This window comes from Cladophialophora bantiana (assembly GCF_000835475.1).
Source record: "Cladophialophora bantiana CBS 173.52 unplaced genomic scaffold supercont1.14, whole genome shotgun sequence".
Lineage (NCBI taxonomy): Eukaryota > Fungi > Ascomycota > Eurotiomycetes > Chaetothyriales > Herpotrichiellaceae > Cladophialophora > Cladophialophora bantiana.
Genome location: NW_015971588.1, coordinates 512,164 through 531,920, shown reverse-complemented (window position 1 = coordinate 531,920; position 19,757 = coordinate 512,164). Strand labels below are relative to the sequence as shown.

Here is a 19,757-nt window from a genome sequence, read left to right as displayed (position 1 = left end):
CGACTGCCGTTCGTCGAAGCCCGTGCTGGCGCTGGTGCTGGTGCTGGTGCTGCTTTCGACCAGAATATGGGGTAATTGGTAATTTGCAGGGCGCCGAACTCCAGAGCAGCGAGGTCGACTACTGCAGCAGAACCACTTGAACCTGCGTTAGAGGCGCGCAAGAGGCACACTTGACGGACGTGACGGCGGGTCGCTCAGAAAGTCAAATGGTGCCGCATGCGTCAATGTCAATCCGCAGCGCAGCGTCGTGGCAGGGAGGACGACAGGTTCGAGAAAAATTCAGCGGGAAAAATAAGTGTCAGAGATAGACGAGGAGAAGATCAAGAGTTCTTTCTTTCGCTTCGTCCTCATCTCTTGTGACCTCGCTACCCGATCAGGATCAGGCCGTTTTTCATCGAGGAATATTCAGGGGCTTCTCACCAAGTGGTCCCTGTGCAGCTCGACAGCCGACTGGTTATAGAGAACCTAGGAACACCGAGCCAACGCTGCGGCATTGGCCGCGGGCCAACAGCAGGCGTGGATAAGGCTCAGAGCTTTGCTCGTTTCATGTTTTCTGTTACACTAGTCCACCAACTAAACGCGCAGAGTTTGTTAACATCTTCCCCCCTGGCCAGATCCTCTTCTCCCTCCTGAAGGATAATAGTCCTAGTGCTCTCTCGCCCGTGTGCTGATGTCCCTGAATTCGTGGTTCGCATCTTGTCAACCGTCTCCACCATCACAGCCTTGAAATATTTCATAGAAATCGGGTCTGTTGCCAAACCCTCATTGTTGCTGGTAAACCGTCACCTGAACGTCACATCTCTCATGTCGCCCTTCGGCCCGGATAGGTGCATTTTCAATCTCGGCCCTCATGCCCTTGAAGCTCTCGGGCAATCCAGGGCGAAGTAGAATGTTGGATTGCTCGGTCAACCACGGAAACGACACGATTGCGTAAGAGAAGCCGGTCCCAGTGAACTTCCACCCCCAGAACTTGAGAATGGAATCGACCCGCTTGTCATTGCTGTCACATTCGTTGAGGGGAATTGGGATCGCTGCGCCACCATGAAAGCCGTCCAAACACACGCGCAGCGTGGTCCTCGCCGGGTCGAAGACATGCTCGCTATCAGTCTCTGGTGAAGGGGAGACTGAACCGGCTGAGTTAGATAGACGGCGTTTGTCCGCAGTCTGCTCCCTCGGGGTCGAAGTTTTGGCTTTGCTTTTGGTCGAGTTCCTACTTGATCCTCGAGGTTTCTTCTTGGTTTGTTTGTGTTCCCTCACTCCGATCTCATCTTGGATTGCCTTCTCCACCTTTTTGGGGTTAGCCTCATGGCCAGTCTTCCGGGATAGGTTATATCGGTGCTTGTCGAATTTGTCAGGCTTTGTCTGTTGAAGAGTTCTCTTTCGAAGATTTCGTTCGACAAAGGCGGATCCTTTAGTATCCTCTGCATTGTTCTCGTCATAAAGGTCATCCTTTGCAGCAGCGACGATGTCCTCGGGAAGAGAGAACTCTGGTGTCGGTGGTGCTCGAGACGGAAGACTCCGACCGCTACCACGGAATCGAGATGCTTCTGAGCGGCGGGGTGTAGAGATCGGAGATCTTGCGCCAGTAGGAGTCGCTTGCTGCGAGTGCTGTATTTTAGAACTTCTATAGACGGATCGGGGAGTGGAATGCGTGGAAGCTGTCGCGTCTCGAGGTTGGACTGAGAGTCTCGCAGGTGGTTTCACATCATATTTTGAAGGTCTTCGCTCCTCAGTCCCGTCCTCATATTCTTCGTCCTCATCTTCAAGCTCAAACTCAGATTCAGAGATCTCTATTCCTTGCTGTCGCCGCGGGAAGTATCGTCCCAAATCATCCCCAGTGCCTTCCTCTTCCAACGATGGCGCCCTGGAAAAAGAGTGCGCCGCGCGGGAATACATGATATCAAGGTCTTCAATGAGATCAACTAGCCGAGAGGTTGGAGGGCTGGGACAGCTTCCAGGATTGAGTGGTTCGATGATTGTTGCAGGAAGAAGATCTTCTCGCTTGGAGAACTCGTTAGGAATTGTCACCGAGCCGGGTACCAGTGGCACTGCCTTCACGCGGAACATCAAGCAAGCGGATACTGCACTTTGAACGAGGCGGTAGGTGGCGACAATAGAAAACGCGGGACAACAAACAGGAAGGTGAATTTCAGGGCGGTCGAGCGTCGAACGCTCCCAGAGGAAAACGCATGTCAGAAGAAGGCGAGTGTATTGAGAGACAATAACACACAAAGACTCTTTCACGATCCACTGCGACAGCCATACACATTGCTCCTATTCTGTCTTCCCATTTACTCGCTCACTTGTCCTTTTGTTCATAAACTTCCTCAACATGCCCAAATCAAGTGGCACGCGCTCTCCCAGCCAGGTGGCTCTTTGACTGTGGTCCCTCAACGCATCGCCATCTTCATGATTGGGATGGACAAGAGCAGACAAGGGCCCTCGATTGATGATCAGCCATGGAATGAAAGCCCCGAATTGCGCCGGTGTGAAGAGATTAACCTCAAACATGGCCATTGTATGTGGTCCAACCGGATGATCCCAGAAGCGATAGATCCTAAAGGGTTAAATCAGCAAGGGGAGCATTGCCAGAGAGCCAGAACAACTCACCTCAGCTCCGGAAACTCCCTTCGAATCCTCTCCCATAATGCCCGGGCAAAGTCCTTCTGCTCGTCACTGTTGAGATGGTAGTAGATGTGGACGTCAAACCCACCCCGCGGGCCATTTGTTACGCCAGAGGTGAATTTCTGGTAGCTCTCGCTTAGGATACCCGTCTGAGGATTCTTGAAAGACTTTCCATCCTCATTTAAGTCATCTGGGAGTGGCGGGAGGTCTTGATACCCTTCCAATGGGGAGGGATACGTGTACCAGAATGGATCCGACATTCTTTGCGAAAGGAGCTAAGTGATCAATCACCAGGCTCTACCACGCAGGATCAACAGCTACCAATCACTGTCTACTATGAGGCAGACTGAGGAGATCCCGTCGATATAAGACACATAATTCCCGAAGCAGAGTCTTTCTGTCGGCCGAGAGATGTATTGAGGAATGGTCAGCGAAGATGGCATCATCCGCACATCTAAAGACCGTTGAGACCGAAAGCGGAATTTCTTCCGGCTATTTGAATCAAATTGCGCTCGTACTGCTCCTTGGTCACAAATTTTGCGGCCAGGATGTAGGGTTCACACGGCAAGCACACGAGAGTATGTTTAGGGGTCCTAGGTCTTCAAGTATATCAGGAAGACGTTGTGCAGTGCGACACTGTGTGATAGCAGCAGGTCTTTCAGTTTCCAGAACCTCTTGATAGAACAGACACGACCAGGCTACAAGGATTCATTCGCCACGACCCCAAACCCTAGCAGACCCGTCTCCTTTGAGTTGATAGAGCCACTCGGCATCGTCTAGTTCATCGACATTTCCAGCCCTTGAGTGGCTCGACTCGTCAAACCCATCTTCGTTGCCTTCGTAACAACCACCCTTGCTTGCCCTTATTACGCCAGACACATCCTTTGCACTGCCCGTGTCCAATCCTCTGAGTTGCAAAACCCATCGGCTCTGATGAGCCATGGCAGTCACGAGATGTGCATGGTTACGTTCCAACAGCGTCCCTTCGCTGGTGGGCGTAGCACGGTGTAGCAACGGAGGGTCGGCATTGCAGGCGAGCAACAGAACGTCGGATTGAATTCGGAGGGAGGACAGGAATGCTTGTACAGATAGTGTTGAGAGGAAAGGCTGGCAGGCGACGAGAAAGTCGATGCCGTCGAGAAGAACGAAAGGCTTTGCGGCTTTGGGGCTTTGAGTGGACGAGGTCAGTGCCGTGGGCATTCGTGGCGTCGGGGTGCCTGATGGTGGCCTCGATATCGACGCTGAGCTAGACATAGTTGTAGAGACGCTCTTCAATGCTGCGCTCAAAGCGTCCTGTACATCGTTCAAAGCCAGTGACTTGAGCCTCGTCGTTGCGAGAGCCAGGTCTGCTCCTTCTCCTCCACCTCCTAGCACCGATACAGGAGGCGGTGAGCCGTAGCTGAGCCCATCGACATAGAACATTTTCCTGCTCCGGAGCAACGACGGGATATCCAGACCCTGCTGAGAGGTCAGCGTTGAAGTTTCGCGCTCGCCCACCGAGACTGATCGCTCCACATCCAAGACTCATTCAGAACGACGGGGCGACAAGTGAAATTTTCAACAGCAGAAAAAGCTGCGAGACTTCAGTTTTCAGAGCATGCTCGAGCCTCTGAGAGGCAAGAAGGGAAACTCTAAAATTTAGAAGAAAAAAAAAAACAAACAGCGAAAAGAAAACCTACCAACTTCTTCCCCATCTCAACCCACAGAGTCAAAGGACGGAGGAAACTCGCAAAGACAACTGGGAGCGGCGGCGTCATCGTCGTCATCTTTTCATGTCTGCTGCCCGCATCGCTACCATCCCCCCTGGCGCCATCCTCGACGCCGTACAGTGCCGCGTAGATGAACCGGAGGACCAGCCAGGGCGAAGGCGTGCTGAGGACGGAGGTGATGAGGGTTTGGCTGTGCGGGCACGGAGAGAAGAGGGAGGAGTGGATGTATTGTGCCAACGGAGGGGGGATTACCGGAGGCATTTTTGTATGTCTGGGGACAAGAGATATAACTCTCAATAATTTTTTTTTCTCTCTTTCTATCCTCTTGTTATCGTTCCTCGGCCTCTCTACTCTCCCTCTGATGAACAATACGGATTAGGCTGTCCGGCGTGTTGAAGTGGCTATTTTGAGCGACGAGCACGACGGTGAAAGATGTCGAATAGTCGTGTCGGTAGCGGAACTCTTTACAAGTCTGTATTGTCAATGGCTTAAAAGGGCAGAAAGACTAGCTTGACTTCGGGGGAAATCAAAGGAGAGTTTCGATGGTAAATTTTCTCAATTCTTGGGGGACTTTTCGAAATCGTCCTCAGACATGCTTGAAAAGCAAGAAAATGTTGCCCTTTCTGTTTTTGTCTTTTATCTGAACCACGCAATGCCTCCGCATCTGATTGCGCCCCATGAATATGACCAGGAGAATAGCGTCGTTCATACCTTCTGCAGCTGACACTCCCTGTTCATGAATCGCCTTTGCCTCGCCTTTGTCGAGACGCACACAGCCATGCACCGCTAATGCTTGTCGCATTGAGCTTTCCTCGCCGGCAAGCCACGTTTCAATGCATTTCAATGCGAAATCGTGATTGCCCTTCCACACGTTATCCCATCACTCCAATCATGCCTTTGCAGGTCCACGAGCACCCTTGGGTGCACCAGTCCGGAACGCGTTGCTGGCTTTCCTGTAATCACAAACTTCGTTAGCCCCAGTGCCCAATCGCTTTTACGATCATTCCATCCTGGCTCATCAACGCATTGAAAGGTTTGACGTATTTCTTTTCCAATCCTCCATTGGAGAGCTTTTCGCCCTTTGATCCATAGTCCACCTCCTTCTATCAAGTCTGAGACACACGAACAGTAGGAGTCCTTACCGAGCAACCAACTTCAAATACCTCATTCGGCCAGTGCCCGTGGTCTTGCGTCTCTTCGCCTTCTCGCTCCATTCGTATTTGCGGGTCTTAGCAGCAGGATACTACAGCGAACAGTCAGTCGCCCAATTCCCAAAATCGTCGGCAATTGTATGATCCAAAGTTGAATGGCCGGGGGACGCGTGGGTAGGGAGGAGGTAGCGGGGATGACGAGAGATTTCAAGGCTTTTCGACGTACTCCGCAGTTCGCGCAGGTGTGTTTCTGGATATGCATGCTTCGACGACCGCATCTGTATCAACCGAATCAAGTCAGCCCACGAGTCCAACTCGGTATTTCCTTGGAGGGTTCCCAATCGCGAAAACAAGACCGAGAAAACCCGGAAGAGGCAACATACCTCCGGCACAGAGTATGCGTCTTGTTGTGTCCTATTCATAATCATCCGTCAGAAAACCGTTCTTCTCAAATCGCTTCGCAATTCTAGGCGGAGATTGTAGATGATTCCTCACTCTTTCCGAATGAACTCGTTCCCTTCGTCATTTTGGCGGGTTGTCAGGCAAGACGATCTGCGAAGAAATCAGTAATCGAGAAGCCGCGGCCTAGGGGCGCTGAACCGTACGGGAGATTTTGCTTGCAGTTGAGGCGGAGACGTTTGAGAAAGTCGAGCTCGAAAATTGACGCCCGAATCAAGACGCTGGAGCGGGCGCATTTTTCGTGGGCGCCAAGATTTATGCCAAGACAATGACTAATTCGATCAGCCTCGCGAGGGTTTCAGCCTTGCGAAGCAGGATTGTGAAGCAAACCACTAGAGTGGGCATGAACCATCTCCTGCTGTCCGTCACTCAAATTTTATTATCTCGACTCCTGCAGTCCAGTTTCGCCTATGAGATGGCCCAACCAATATGGAGCTTTCCATTCTCCGTGCGAAAGTCCCATGCTGGGAGTGGCGCAAAGTCAAGATAAAGTGTCCCATATGCCTCAAAACCTACACGAATGGGTATGGCGGAAGCTACGACACAAACACCCGCGTGGCACATTGCGAATGCGCTCATCTACTCGGTTTCCATTCAAATGAGTTTGAATATCCGTTCTCCGGAAAAGGCGGTTAGACAACATACGAGATTACAAGGTCAATAGGAGATATGTTGCGATCAGTGAGGATCTATCCGCGTGAAGACTAGAGGCGGCCAAGCAGACAACCGAAGACCTGGAGAATGACGAAAGCACCAAGGGGTTGCCAAGATGGAGTGACGCCCTTGAGACTAAAATACTGGGTCCATTGCCAGCTGTACCTGGAGTTGATCATCAACCACTCATCATGAAAAGAATCGACCACATTGCGAGCCGGATGGAGCCCAGTGACAAGAAAACTGTACAAGAATCCCTCGATAATTCTGCAGAAGCACATATCTTCATGGAGTTGACGAATCCGGGAAGTCGGCCTTGTATTTGGCGGTTGCTGAGCAGTTTCCGGGGAAGAAGTCCGTTGATGGAAGCTGCATTGTGGGGACGGTATGAGAATGTGAAACACCTTCTTGATTTTGGAGCCGACAAAAACTTGGAAGACGGCGAGGGCTTCACTGCGATGCAATTGGCCGAGCCATCCACTCGAAATGGAGGTGAACGGTATCGTCGCTGGGGGAGAGAAATTCAAGTCTACAAAGAAATTACATACGTGGCCAACCAAGTACGGAGAATGATTGTCCACCTGCTGAGCGATGCCACCGAAGACGTACCCTCTGTTCCGAAGAGCAACTATGACCATCACGTCTTCTGCCAAAAAGAGACTGTCATTCGACTTTCTGCTCTTGTTGCTGCATACCAGGTTCCAAACGAATGGAAGACGATTTCACGGCTTGAACGAGGGCACCCGTATTTCTCGGTATCGGCGATGAGTGGCTGGTCTGACGCACCACAAGTCCCCGAGCCGCAGCTGGACGTCCGAAGTCATGAGAATCGAAAAGATCGTCGGTCATCCGCTTGTGTCTCACCCAAAAGACCAGGGCACGAGGGGACAATACGATTCCTGCCATGCTGAGAAGAAAATAATCGCCTATTCACCAGTCGGCACGTTTTTTTGAAAGATGAAGTCAGCGCACCTAGCGATGCTTGGTCCGTGATGGCCCCGACTTACGAGAATCGAGGATCAGAGAGCGTACTGGAGGTGTTGAAGGAATCATTCGAGAAAGTTGACCTTCGGCATCAAAGCGAAGGTCTGCTCCGACAAACTTGCTTCGAGCCCGCCCCTTGTTATGCTTAAGCAGGCAAAGTATTCTGATTAGTTGAGAGCCTTGCTCTGACTGTCAACAATTCATCGACCTTGTGAACCCAAAGTTAGGTCTGCAAATATCAGTGTCGGGGTGGTCCTAAGATGCGAACAAGGGAAAAGGTTTTGACACCATTGAGGTGAAAGGGAGTCTATGGGTAAAAAAGTCAATATGCAAAGTCTCATTTTCCTGAATACATTGATTACACAGTTCCACAACGACCAGCTTATCCAGGTTCCTGAACCAATTCCTGGATCAAAATAGAATGCTCGATGCTGCGTCCCTACTTACAGAGCCGGTCGATTCCATCTCAAAGGCGACCGCTTCAATTTCCAAGATGGTGTCTGCTTCCACGACGGACTCCCTGCGCGTAGAGGTGGTCCCGTCATAGCCGGTGTCCCCGAAGTCGCTGTGCCCGTGCCAAAGCTAGTTATCAAACAAGAACAAGCGCTACTCACTCGCCGAGCATCCGCCGAGCAGCCGGCCAAGAATGTCGGCAGAGGGGCAGTATTGGATGCTTTGGTGGTGTAGGATGAACAGAAGTTACGCATAGTTGATGAATAACGAGGATCGATCAAATTGCGGAGGCAGTTATCTTGGTTGCAAATCATCTTAGACAAGGATGACGGTGTAGGTGTGACTGGGTTCACGGCATTCGAGCGGGTAACTGGCTGAGAGGACGTTAATTGGCTCACTGGCGACGTCTCGGGACCAGCAGATGCTGATGTTGATGAAACTGGGCTGGTTGGACTCGTGCCGGCCGCTCCACTGGGTGTTGTGCCACTGGCGTAAGCGGCACTTGCGGAGGATGAAACAGTTGGACTGGTGGAAACAGAAGTTGATGTTGGGACAGCTGAGCTTGCCAAAGCTGGTTGAGAACTGCTTGACTGGTTTCCAACTTGACCTCCACATGGCTGACCAGAGCCACACCCAGAGGTATTCGTTGATCCTGAAGGAGCGACAGATGCAGAAATACCGGTTGAGCCTGAGGGGGTGACAGGAGTAGAGGTAGTAACTGGGCCTGAGGGAGCAACAGAAGCAGAGTCTGAAGCAGCCGCCGAGGTGGACGACGTCCACTGGCCTCCGGAGGTCGAATCAGAGGTGACAGCAGGGCCAGAGCTCGACGAAGCCGTCGATGTTGAATAGCTAGTAGTCTGAGTTGGGACATTCAACGTTTGCCCAATCTGCAAATTATCCCAATTCACCCCGGGATTTGCAGCGTTCAGGTCATCCCAAGAGCAGCCCAGTGCGTTCGCAATAGCCCAACCATAGTCACCAGCAACCACGGTGTAGGAGTTTGTGGATTGAGATGGAGCTGACGATGTTGTTGCGGCGGCGGTGGCGGTGCTATCTACACCAGCTGTCGTACAAAGAGTAGTAAACGAGCTGGTGCCAGTAGTCGAGGTAACCGTGATCAAAGCTGAGGTAGAAGTTGCCATGACAGCGGGGGTGGAATTCGAGTTTGGTTGTGCCGAAGTTGTTCCGCTTGCTGTTGTGCTCGCCGAAGATGGCATGCTTGAATAGCTTGGTTGCGCTGTTGATAAAGCTGTTGGGCTTGAAGAAGCCAAACTCGAGAATGCTGAAGTGGTCGTGGATGAGGATGTTAGAGATGAGCTAGAAGGCGATGTGTAAAGGGAGGAAGCACTCGTCCAACTGGTCAAGTTCGAAGTGAACGATGCAGTTGAAGAAAATGTTGCAGAACTAGTCATCGAAGAAGAAAAAGAAACACTAGAGGTGACAGACGTTGATGTCATGGTTGAAATTTGACAAGTACCGCCAGGAACGTTAAGCACCTGGCCGATCAACAGTTGATCCCAGTTGACTCCAGGATTGGCTCCCTTGAGGGTATCGAAATTGACCGTCAAGTTTTTGGCAATCTTGGAGCCGTCATCGCCTGCAACGACCGTATAGGTACATGGAAGTGCAATTGTTTGGTTCGTGCATTGCACGGACTGGTAAGTGCCATCAAATGGACTAGGATATTGCCAGCTTGAACAGACATTGTTAGTCGTGATCTTGACGGATTTCACATACGCTGAGAACGGAGCGGCGCTGAAATTCGTGTATCCGCCGCCCCAATACACTGTCCCATAAGGAGTGCTTGGGTCTCCCGAGCACCAGAGGCCTAGGTGCAGTCGGGAAGGTGTCTGCGGATACTGGTACGACCCAGTAGTTGCGCCATTGTTTTCCAATGTCCTAACGGCCACATCATCAATAGACCACACCAACTTATCCGGTTGCCAGTCTAGGGAATATGTGTGGAATTTGTGTTCGGGATCATCCACGACAGGTTGGGAACCGCGGTCAGAATTTCCAACCTGTCCTTTGCCAAAATAATTGGTCTGCACGGCACCACTGGATCCGGCAAAGTTGTTTCCCGACCACTCCCAGTCTATCTCGTCAAGATCGTCCGACATCATGACTGAACTTGTGATAATGCCAGCGCCTGGGGCCGCCCGCACAACCACTTCAATTCGACCGAAGAGAAGATAGAAGCGAGTCCAAATATAGGGAGCATCATAACGCTTCGCGAAGGTAAAATTAGCACCGTTAGGCCCGTAGCCGACAGTGGCGTAGTCCGCGAGGATCCAGTCTGAGGGCGTCGTGGTTTGTTGGGTAAAATCCATGAAATACTCGCCAGTTGCTAAGCCAGGGATCGCAGGGCACGGGCCTGCTCAGTTGTGGGTTAGCAGAAAGTTGAAGAGAAGCACTACGTGGACCAGGTTTACTCACCATTCAGAGGATTGCATGCTGAGGACGAATCTCCGCTCACCAGTCTCAGGAAGGTGGCAAATATTGCTAGGGCTATCGCAAAGAGAGGTGAGGACGTCATCTTCGCGGACAGGAAGACGGCTACAAGGTTCCGAAGAGTTGGTGGCAACCGGAAGATGAAGGAGCAAATTGACTATGTACTGATCAAAGTAGAGTGGCAGAACTCCCAGATATGGAGGCTGCGGCAGACAATGAAGACTTCACCCTTCACTTACCGGCAACACGTTAGTGAATCACGAAACAAAGGGAAACAACAATGGCGTCCCCGTGCGCAACATATAATAAGTGGTATTTTTGGCACAGGAAGCGCGACATTGATCAATGGCACGAATTCCCATTGTTACAGTGGGCTTGCAGCTCCGAACAGAATGGAGATGCAGTGAGATCTGGTCGCATATGATGTCGGGTGTGCTTTACAGAAAGAGGAGGGAGTAAAGGGAAGCGAATATGTTTGATGTTGTTTAGATGTGCGAGATGTGGACTCTCGGCAGATCATCGGCTCGGCAAAATCATTGTCCGTTCCGGGTCGCCGGGTTCGGATTAATCCATACCAAGCTTTCCAATTGACTAAAAATTCCCCGAAACTCTCTCGCGACTTGAATAATGCCCTCTCTGGCTCTCACCATGAATCATCTCTGCAATAAAGCAACATCCCGTTACCCAGCTTCAGTGTTCCAAAATCCACCTAGATGCTTGATGGCACAAGAAGGAGATCCTCCACTACCAAATTCTCCCCGCCAGACCACTCCTCCAGCAACCTCAAGGAACGATGCAAGCTCCGGTAGCAAGCGCATCGACCATAAACCCCGTAGCTGGCGCTACACCGATACACGGGCCGGGAGAACAAGATATCTGTGTTCTGAGTCCTACTCTTGTTGTCGTGCTGGTCGACTGTGAGCATGGCGTCGGTGTTGCTGTACAGACCTCGATTATCTGAAGCCTATATTCGGTGAACGGGATAATTGTCGTAAATGTTGTCTGACCCGCATCAAATGTGAAGGCCCCTGATGCATTGCTGCTAAGAGTTGTTGTCCTCGATGTGGCGGGCCTAGAGCCACCATCGGTGATGTTTATGAACGATGCATTTGTAGTTTGAAGACTGCTCGCCGATGTACCCGGCCCATCCGTCGAGGGAAAAGGGATAAGGGTCGTGCTCTGCTGGCACGACGCGCTTCCTGCAGGGCACGACGTGACAAGGACTGTACTGTATGAAGTCGTGGTGGTGGTGAAAATGGCATACGAAGTGCTCACAGTTTGCGAATTCGAGGTCAATAGGAGCGTGCTTGTTGTCGTGGTTGCAGCTGAGGTTGTTGTGGTCGAGGGAGGCACTGGATCAGCAGTTGGCGGTTGCGATGGTGCCCCAGAGAATGATGGCTCTGGCTGGGGCTGATGTGTCGTTAGCCTCGAACATGAACGACGGGAGAATGCACCAAAGCTCTTGAAGTGCTGCACCTGCGGCTTCAGGGAACCTACCGTCGCGAAAATTTCACTATTCGGACCAAGGATCAACAGAGCCGAGTTCTCGAAGCCTGTATTTCCGGTCAGCTTTGAACTCATTCAATCTTTCTATCTCCTCTAAAACAGGATCTGCAAACCAGCTCACAATCTTGTGTTCAGGAACGCGAGTCCAAGTCCTTCGACTCGACAAGTCAGAAGCTGAGAACGCTTACCTCCTTCTTCAGATGCAATCCCAACCGATGTCACGTCGCTGAATTGGGTGCAGACAGTATCCGCCGTAGCATAGGCACCATTGAAGGTCACTGCTAAGCAGGCACCCGGTGTGTTTAGGCGATTGTAATTGACACACTCTTCGATGCATGAAACCAAGTCCGTGATGTCTGTTGTCTGAGCCAGGATAACGCCATCGTAGGTGTTCGAGCATTGCAACTGCCAGGTATAGTTTCGCGGCGTGACGTAGAAATATCCATCATACAATGTGCAATCCGGGTCGGTCGTAAATGGAGGAGACGATTGTCGCGATACTAGCTAATGACTGTCAGTAAACGGCGACCCCAACACACGCAGAAACTTCCTAACCTTTACAATATCCGCATGAGCGATATGGCGTCTTGCTGGAGCATGGAACAGTCTCCCCAACCCATGCGGCGCCAAACCATGATGTCTACTCGAGCCTGCTACAGCATACGTAGCTGGAACTTCGACCAACAAACAGAAGAGTATTGTGGGTAGCATTGTATGCGTCTTCATAGAGTTGTAGGCAAAAGGCAGAGATCAAACGTCCTTCGACACGGTAAATGAGGGTGATGTTGTGGCCGCACGGTCCTTGAGAAGCATCTGCCGTTAGCATTGGAATGTGTCTCGACAGCGCGTCCCATACCTGTCAAGGTGGTGAATTGCGTCCAGCATCCTGATTTTCTGCTGTGTCAAGGGTTGATGCAACAGAGAATCCGCGGATGCAGTAACCTTCGTTGCGAAGCCCAAGAATACGGGTCGTTGGAGCGTGGTGAGGTGGCCAGTCTCGTAAGGCTGCCCTGCAGGCACCTTCTGCCACTGAGGGCAGCTCGCGGACATTGACCATCAGGAGATTGGTGTAGCGATGTAAGGTTTATACGATTATTGCAGGCCGTAAACCAAAGCTATAAATGCTTCTGAAGAGTGAAGTGCTGCAGTGATAGAAAAACATCTATGAACGCTTGCAGACTTCGGGTATGGGGACAAAACGATGGTTGAGGCTGACGGTAGCGACGCAAGCCTTTCTCCTCCCTGCATGAGCGTTTCCTGTTTCCTAGAACACGTGGGAGCGTCTCTATGAATAATAATCCATAGAGACGTCCAATCATAAAACACCCCCGAACTCCTGGGCGCAGCGGTAAACCACGGCTCTCGTCCCGTGAAACTCGGATCACGGCTCTAGTTGCCAGGTTCCCAAGGCGCACGGGCATCTCGAACGCGAGGCAAGTCCCTCTCGACCCTGGAGATGCCTGTCTCGCACCGAGATCTGTCGAGACTTATTTGCGCCCCTCATTAGGTCCATCAGGCGCCCGGATCGAAGTGGAAGTTGACGGGCACGGAGCTGATGGTGACGATCCAAACAGCCCTCAGGAGGCCTGGACTCGAGCTGCTTTCACTCGACTTGGTGCCGATATTCCGAGTTTCAAGCGCCGTCGCTGGCAGTCCGGCTGTTCCAATATCTTGACACGGCCTTCCTTGCAGTTTCATTCTGGAATTCAGAGCGTGCTCTAAAGTGATTGAAGACGGCAAATTCCAGTCCGTCCATTATATAGGTATCTGGCTGGGCCTGAATGCGACTCCAGGTCCGGCTGAGATAGTTTTCGAGTATCTGGAGAATCTGCGGATCAATCACCCCTGTCTGGCTGTTCTGAGCGATCTGTAGGGCCTGTCGAACCGTCACCTCAAGCGTCCGGGACATGTTTGGTGATTAGGACGGGTGTGCTCTGTAAATCTCTCAACGATAAGAGGGATATTGGCTCAGGAAGCATCTCAAGGTTCCGACAGGGGATTTTCTAAGCTGAGCCAGAGCCTCGCAAAGACAGGGCCTTTGAAAGACTGGGCGTGGGCAAGGACGCAAGGAGGCAAGGACTGGTAAAGGACGGTCGTGCAGAGGGGAATATACTCCAGGCTCCTTTGGTTGACAGACAGACAGCCATGGAGATAGAGCGCCCCACAAGTGCAATGTGACCATAGCCAGTCCAGTGTCTAGTAGGTAGGCTGTCTAATAGGCTAGAGAAGTATAGCTGAGGATGTTTATTGAGTCGAATCTGATGATGCAACGTGAAAGACTACGACTCGACCACGAAAGAGGGTAGCAGGAGCAGCATGGCTTGGTATTTCCCAAAGCGATCTTGAGCAGAGCGCGCTGGACACCACTCGACACGAACGGGGGACTGGGGACTGGGGGGCACACCGCAGCAAGTTCATGTACAAAGCATGAAAGTCTTTCCACGCAGACGACAGAATCCACACGATTGAACATGGCCTTTATCCCGTCAGCAACGTCGCTTTCGCCATGATAGGCGGTCAGCGCCCGTCACTCTCAGGGTGGGCAAAAGTGCTCGGTGGGTTTGCGTTGGGATTGAGTTTTCGGATTTTAACTTCTGGAGCAGAAACACAAAACACTGGGGCAGCCATGGAGCAGTTGGAGTAGCAGCGCGGTGTGACGGAGCAAGGAGAAGTCTTGGACAATGGTCGACGAATGCCTCGCAGAGTTTGCCGCCCCGAGCTCAGCGTTTTCACAAGTCCTTACATACCTCTAGACTTTGGTAGCGAAGGGCCAAAAAAAATAAAAAAATAGAATCGACTGACTCTCGGATCACGCAGCAATCCCAAGACTGGTTCATGGTCGCCAACTCGTGCGCTGCTCAGTCCAAGCGCTTGTGGCACCGGGTAAATTCCGACCGCCATTGGAACTCTATCAAGCGCTTGGCTTCTGCAAACCCATCCAAACTTACTTTGCCATAAACTTTGGGAACACGGGGTGTAATGTCGCACAGCCAGGGATTGAATACGGAGTACACGCGTGTCGGGAATGCTTGGGTTCCCCCCTACTGGCCATGCTGCCCTTGTTGGGCCCAAGCAGACAGAATCCTGTCTGGCTTGAATCTGGGATGGCGACCCGGAAGCTCTACAATCGAGCGATGATGATTATGCGGGTTTGAGGGATGCCACAGGTGCGAGGCTCGAGGCACGCTGCCAACTGGTCAAGACTCAAGGCACCGAGTCGGTCATCTTGGTCATCCCAAACTTCGAAAAACTATCACACCAAGCTAATGCATCCAGCTTTTTTGGGGTCGTACCGAAGATCGATCACGCCTCGACAATCTGTTTCCCTCTGTCGACCGTGTTGCCAACCTCGGGATCGTGGATCGCGGGTCGGTCGGCCTCTGAGACCTGCTCTGAGAAGATGAAGCACTGCCGAGAGTATGTAATGTGAGCCCAAAGTTGATGTTCGCTCCGCAATTAGTTACAGAACGTCGACCGGCGCAGAAGGACCAACCCTCTACTCGGGAAATCAGATGGGAATCATGATGTACATGGCATGGCTCAATGGCAGGGGCGGGCCGGCCAGGGAGCAGTTGGGTGCGAGATTAGAAACAGTGAAGTATCGCACTCGGGATGCCTACAAGAGCCCGATTCCGCTCGACGTTGACCAAAGTTCGAGAGGGTTGGCGAATGAAGGCCAGCCAATGCTTGTCACCCCACACGCTATGCTGCACTGTGTGACCTTCGCTGGCATACGCGAGGATGCTGCAACGCCGATCTCCATTGTTCACAAAAGTAATGTGGGTGTCGCAGAGAAAATGTTCGTTTTGGGGAGGCGCAAGTGGCTCAGCTGAGCGATTGCGTCTTCTAACAGCTTTACACAACCGAGTACTCTTATTATAATGCGAGATTTGGGGAAATAGTGCTCAACCTCTCTTGAATCTGATAGACCAGGGAAGACCCGCTGCACTGGATCCTGGATACCACACGTCTGCTGACTCTTGATACCGAGTTTGAGTCCCCATGGCGGAATTGGAAAACCGGCTTCTCTCGAAATCAACGGCTTTTTGAGTATCTGACTCGCAGCGTGTGTGGTACATGTCATACGGAGCCACCAGAGCAGTCAAAGGATCTCGTCAGAATGCATATGCCGGCTTAGCTCTGGCGACCAATCGCATGGATGACCAGTTCAAAAAGCAAGGTGCTAAACGAATCTACATGCAGCGCGAGGAGAATCACCAACGACTATGTACCGAGCATGCCGACCAGACCCATGGATGAATGCGGCGGGCAACGAGACGTCCTCTGGCGTGGCCAGCCCGGTTGGATGGTTTGGACCGGTTGGTGCTGGGGGAATTGGACACCGAGAGGAGAACCCTGGGAACAATTCCTGGGCGTCCTTCTGCTAGAGAGGTACGGAGCACAGTACCCAGCACCTCGGAGGCAGGACGCAGCTCGGGCGGCAAAGGCATCAACGAATTTGTGCAGAGGGCTAACGCGGATGCCGGGACTTCTGTAGTCTCACTCGGGAACAATGGCCACAGCCACGATAGCTCTGCCCTTATACAAACCGGGCACACCACTGGTGAGAATCAGATGCATGGTCCTCTTCTATTCGCCGTACCCAGCAGTGGACACTGGGAGGGAGAACAAGCCGTGGGGGCCCCGGCAACATGGTGTGTGTCTAGGGGATTCCCGGGTGCCGGTCGGCCTTGCCCCAGCCTCCAGGATTGCTGGGTTATGGACTAACAACTCATTTGGCTCGAGGTTCGGTGATAATCGACCTCGTAAAGGGCCTTGGTTAGGGCTCTTCGATGACGGGTCAGAGCTGAGTCACATCCCGGCCAGCGGAGATCTGTCCACTGGGGGCTTGGGTTTGCTTTGCCCTACCTAGATGGTGAGGGAAGGATGTACGAGGTATTCATCCTTGCCGTGAATCCAAGAACTAAGTTAGCTCAACAGGCTACCTAGGAGGGCGCTGGTAGGGAGTAGCTGACCTATCCGCACCTACCATGCCGCATCCCTCCTCCAACCCCTGCCTTTTAATCACCATTGGACAACAACCTCCTGCCTCATCCGTCCCATGCGGCTCTATCTGCGTGTGTAGATGCGGGGGCTCACTAGGCCAGTCGTTTTCTCATGAGTCCAAACCTAAGTTCTCCTAATTTGAGCTACAGGTCAGTAGGTCCTAAATCTGTCAGGCATCGATTCGCTGGCTCACAGTCCCGGATGTCGAGCTCTTATGCATTCTTCCCTGCAGCGCCTACGCCGTTAACATTTGGAACTTCACTCCGCCTCCGTTACGTCGACCGTTGCTTTTGACCTCGACCCTTCAGCCGCTCTCCTCCTTCGTGGGCACCCTGTTATGCCCGGTCTCGAAACTTACTGTCAAGTCAAACCGAGATGAAGAGGCTGTCCACATCGTGGTTAAGTGCAGCAGAACACAAAAAGAAAGGGGTCAATCTGACTGAGAGGCTCTCGAAATGGATAAAATATTATCATACATCTCTGGGGAGTTAACCATCGGACACATTCTTAGAGATGGGCCTATGTCTGAAATGTGGCAACGCCGTAAACCCACCCAGCTCCTGCTGTACTCTTTCAACATTTTGGATCGAACCATCACCACATACGACGTCGAGATCGGATACCATCATTGCTGTCAATGGGTGGGACAGTCCCAAGGCAGTACCAAAGCTGTATTTCACGGGCTCTGCCGCGCCCTTGGGCGGGAGCCCATCTTTCTCGTAACGAGGCAGGTTGGTCCATACCTGTGTCCTGGGACACTTGAACGAGCAACGGTTCGCAATTGGGTGAGTGACAGTCCGATTCGTGCGACGGGATAATATTATCCGCTAGCCTTTCAAAGGAATTTCTTGCAACCTTGACCAGCCTGGGCTTATGCTTCATGGCCATGTCCAGTTTCTAGCATGGCCTGCTGGTCTATCTGAACGAATTACGTCCAGGTAGTTCTCCATATGCGGTCGGTTTTCCGCAAACATTGCAACATGCAATGGTGGGGGGCTGAAGTTTCCTTGCCGTTTTCCCGTCTCTAGGCCCGATCCCTGCAACGCTTGCATCGATCGAGAGTTAATGCTACAATCTTTGTTCAAGCATGTTCCGTCTCTCCTGATGGGCAATGGGATAACGTGCACTGACACTAGTGAGCTCGATCGTGAATGTGGCAAGGCTGAAGTAGATTAATCAATGTCGTGCCGCGAGGCTCTGCCCGAACCAGAAGTCCGAGGGCACCCAATGCCTGTAGGATTGCCACATGGTATTTTTCTCCCTGATTCTTATCTGGTATGATTGACTCGCAGGAGTAGTTACCGATGGCATGGACGTCCATCATGTATACTGACACAACGTCTGGGAATAGGTGCCTTTACCAAAAGTCCCGCGGCCTTGGATTAGAATCTCGGAAAGTCTGGGAGGATGCACCTAAGCCTCTGTGGAACATCGTCTCGCCCTCACTGGTTATTCCTTGCGAGGAATCGCTGATCTGTGAAGCTTTATGCCTTCATATCCTGCAGAAACGGTTTTCTGGTCTGTTTCTCGCCGCCACCACCTCGACCGCCTCGATGAATTGAAAACACGCCTCCTATTCTATATTTTGCAAGTCGGGCTGATACACTACCGATTTGGCTTACTTTCAGGTGTCGGTTCAGGTACGACCTTCCCGCCTTGATAGTGCTGCATAATATGTTCCACTCAGGAAATCAACTCATACGTCGTCTCTTCGACGGCCAACTCTTTCGTTAGCGAATTCTCAAGTGTCTGTGTCACGAGTTATGCACAACTTTGTGTGGCACGGCACGCTGACACCTCTCTCAGGTGTGGATGTATGAGACGTGAAAGGCGGGTGGCCATTGTTGGACTGTTGTCGATGCGCTCGAACCGGAGTGGACCAATTGAACCTCACAGAAGTGCTGGATGAAGTGTCATCCATTGACGTGGCTGTCAACCCATCCACTTCCACAAACGAGACGGGAGCTGTGTTTATGATTCCATCCAGCTGCTGCTGCTGCCTGTCTGGTGCCTAGTGGTGCTCGACGGTGAGGAGGTTCTGATATCAGGTCATGCTCGGCGCCAGAAGTGAACACAAAGACTTGTTCTCAATTGATCAATGTTCTTTATACGGCTCCTACGTGGCTGATGGTGTGATGGGCGCTGGTAGAGACAATACATCTTGGCCTAGCTCGTGAATGGGCGTGTTGTACGAAACTAGCCGCTTGCCATGGAAAGGCGCACCTTTCATTTCCCGTTCACGCTGCCGACTTTGTCTGGTCTGGCAGGGTCGTTTGCGGTTCATGCCAACCTGCTCTGACACAGCATTTAGTACCTGGTTCGCGCACCGCAGGTCACTTTATTATGCCGTGATTCCATTCTCGTTTCCGGCTGTAGCTGGGGGGAGAGATATGGTGAACACGAAGATCACCCAGTAAAATCATGATGATTGTCGTTGGTGAGCTCTTGTAGGATGAGCGGGAGGTGTCTGGGTCCCTTCTGTCGGCCGTAAGAAGGTGGACTTGTTGACTTGCCCAACTTGCGACGACGCAATGAGGCATGAAATTACGGAGAATCAAAGAGTCGGGATGTACACTTCTCGTACCCAAAGGCAGATGGCCTTGTGATTTCATCTCGACTCCGGAACAAAGTCAATAATCTCTGCAAAGTCTCCTGGCGATTTTGGATAGAGAGTGTTCGACCTGGTTTTGTCTTCGAGTGGAATTTGCGCTTCAAGTTGCCATCTGCCGCCGACTTTGGGCCAACGTTTTTCCCTTCA

At 51.9% G+C, this 19,757-nt stretch overlaps 7 protein-coding genes across 7 annotated transcripts; 1 reads left to right on the top strand and 6 right to left on the bottom strand.

The window, feature by feature from the left end:
- Positions 1-762: 762 nt before the first annotated feature.
- Positions 763-2,067, bottom strand: Z519_08988 (uncharacterized protein; the record flags this gene model as incomplete). Its single annotated transcript, XM_016766715.1, has 1 exon — positions 763-2,067. The coding sequence occupies one exon, from the start codon at positions 2,065-2,067 to the stop codon at positions 763-765; it is 1,305 nt and encodes a 434-aa protein (XP_016617013.1).
- A 207-nt stretch (positions 2,068-2,274) lies between these two features.
- On the bottom strand, positions 2,275-2,885 carry Z519_08987 (uncharacterized protein; the record flags this gene model as incomplete). The annotated part of the gene is made up of 2 exons (XM_016766714.1): positions 2,275-2,557; positions 2,611-2,885. 2 exons carry the CDS (start codon positions 2,883-2,885, stop codon positions 2,275-2,277), a joined length of 558 nt encoding a protein of 185 aa, XP_016617012.1.
- A 448-nt stretch (positions 2,886-3,333) lies between these two features.
- Positions 3,334-4,595, bottom strand: Z519_08986 (uncharacterized protein; the record flags this gene model as incomplete). Its single annotated transcript, XM_016766713.1, has 2 exons — positions 3,334-4,083; positions 4,305-4,595. 2 exons carry the CDS (start codon positions 4,593-4,595, stop codon positions 3,334-3,336), a joined length of 1,041 nt encoding a protein of 346 aa, XP_016617011.1.
- Positions 4,596-6,789: 2,194 nt separating this feature from the next.
- Positions 6,790-7,509, top strand: Z519_08985 (uncharacterized protein; the record flags this gene model as incomplete). The annotated part of the gene is made up of 1 exon (XM_016766712.1): positions 6,790-7,509. The coding sequence occupies one exon, from the start codon at positions 6,790-6,792 to the stop codon at positions 7,507-7,509; it is 720 nt and encodes a 239-aa protein (XP_016617010.1).
- A 516-nt stretch (positions 7,510-8,025) lies between these two features.
- Z519_08984 (uncharacterized protein) lies at positions 8,026-10,571 on the bottom strand (the record flags this gene model as incomplete). The annotated part of the gene is made up of 2 exons (XM_016766711.1): positions 8,026-10,409; positions 10,472-10,571. 2 exons carry the CDS (start codon positions 10,569-10,571, stop codon positions 8,026-8,028), a joined length of 2,484 nt encoding a protein of 827 aa, XP_016617009.1.
- A 698-nt stretch (positions 10,572-11,269) lies between these two features.
- Positions 11,270-12,703, bottom strand: Z519_08983 (uncharacterized protein; the record flags this gene model as incomplete). Its single annotated transcript, XM_016766710.1, has 4 exons — positions 11,270-11,896; positions 11,984-12,039; positions 12,181-12,496; positions 12,548-12,703. 4 exons carry the CDS (start codon positions 12,701-12,703, stop codon positions 11,270-11,272), a joined length of 1,155 nt encoding a protein of 384 aa, XP_016617008.1.
- Positions 12,704-13,625: 922 nt separating this feature from the next.
- On the bottom strand, positions 13,626-13,901 carry Z519_08982 (uncharacterized protein; the record flags this gene model as incomplete). Its single annotated transcript, XM_016766709.1, has 1 exon — positions 13,626-13,901. One exon carries the CDS (start codon positions 13,899-13,901, stop codon positions 13,626-13,628), a length of 276 nt encoding a protein of 91 aa, XP_016617007.1.
- Positions 13,902-19,757: the final 5,856 nt, after the last annotated feature.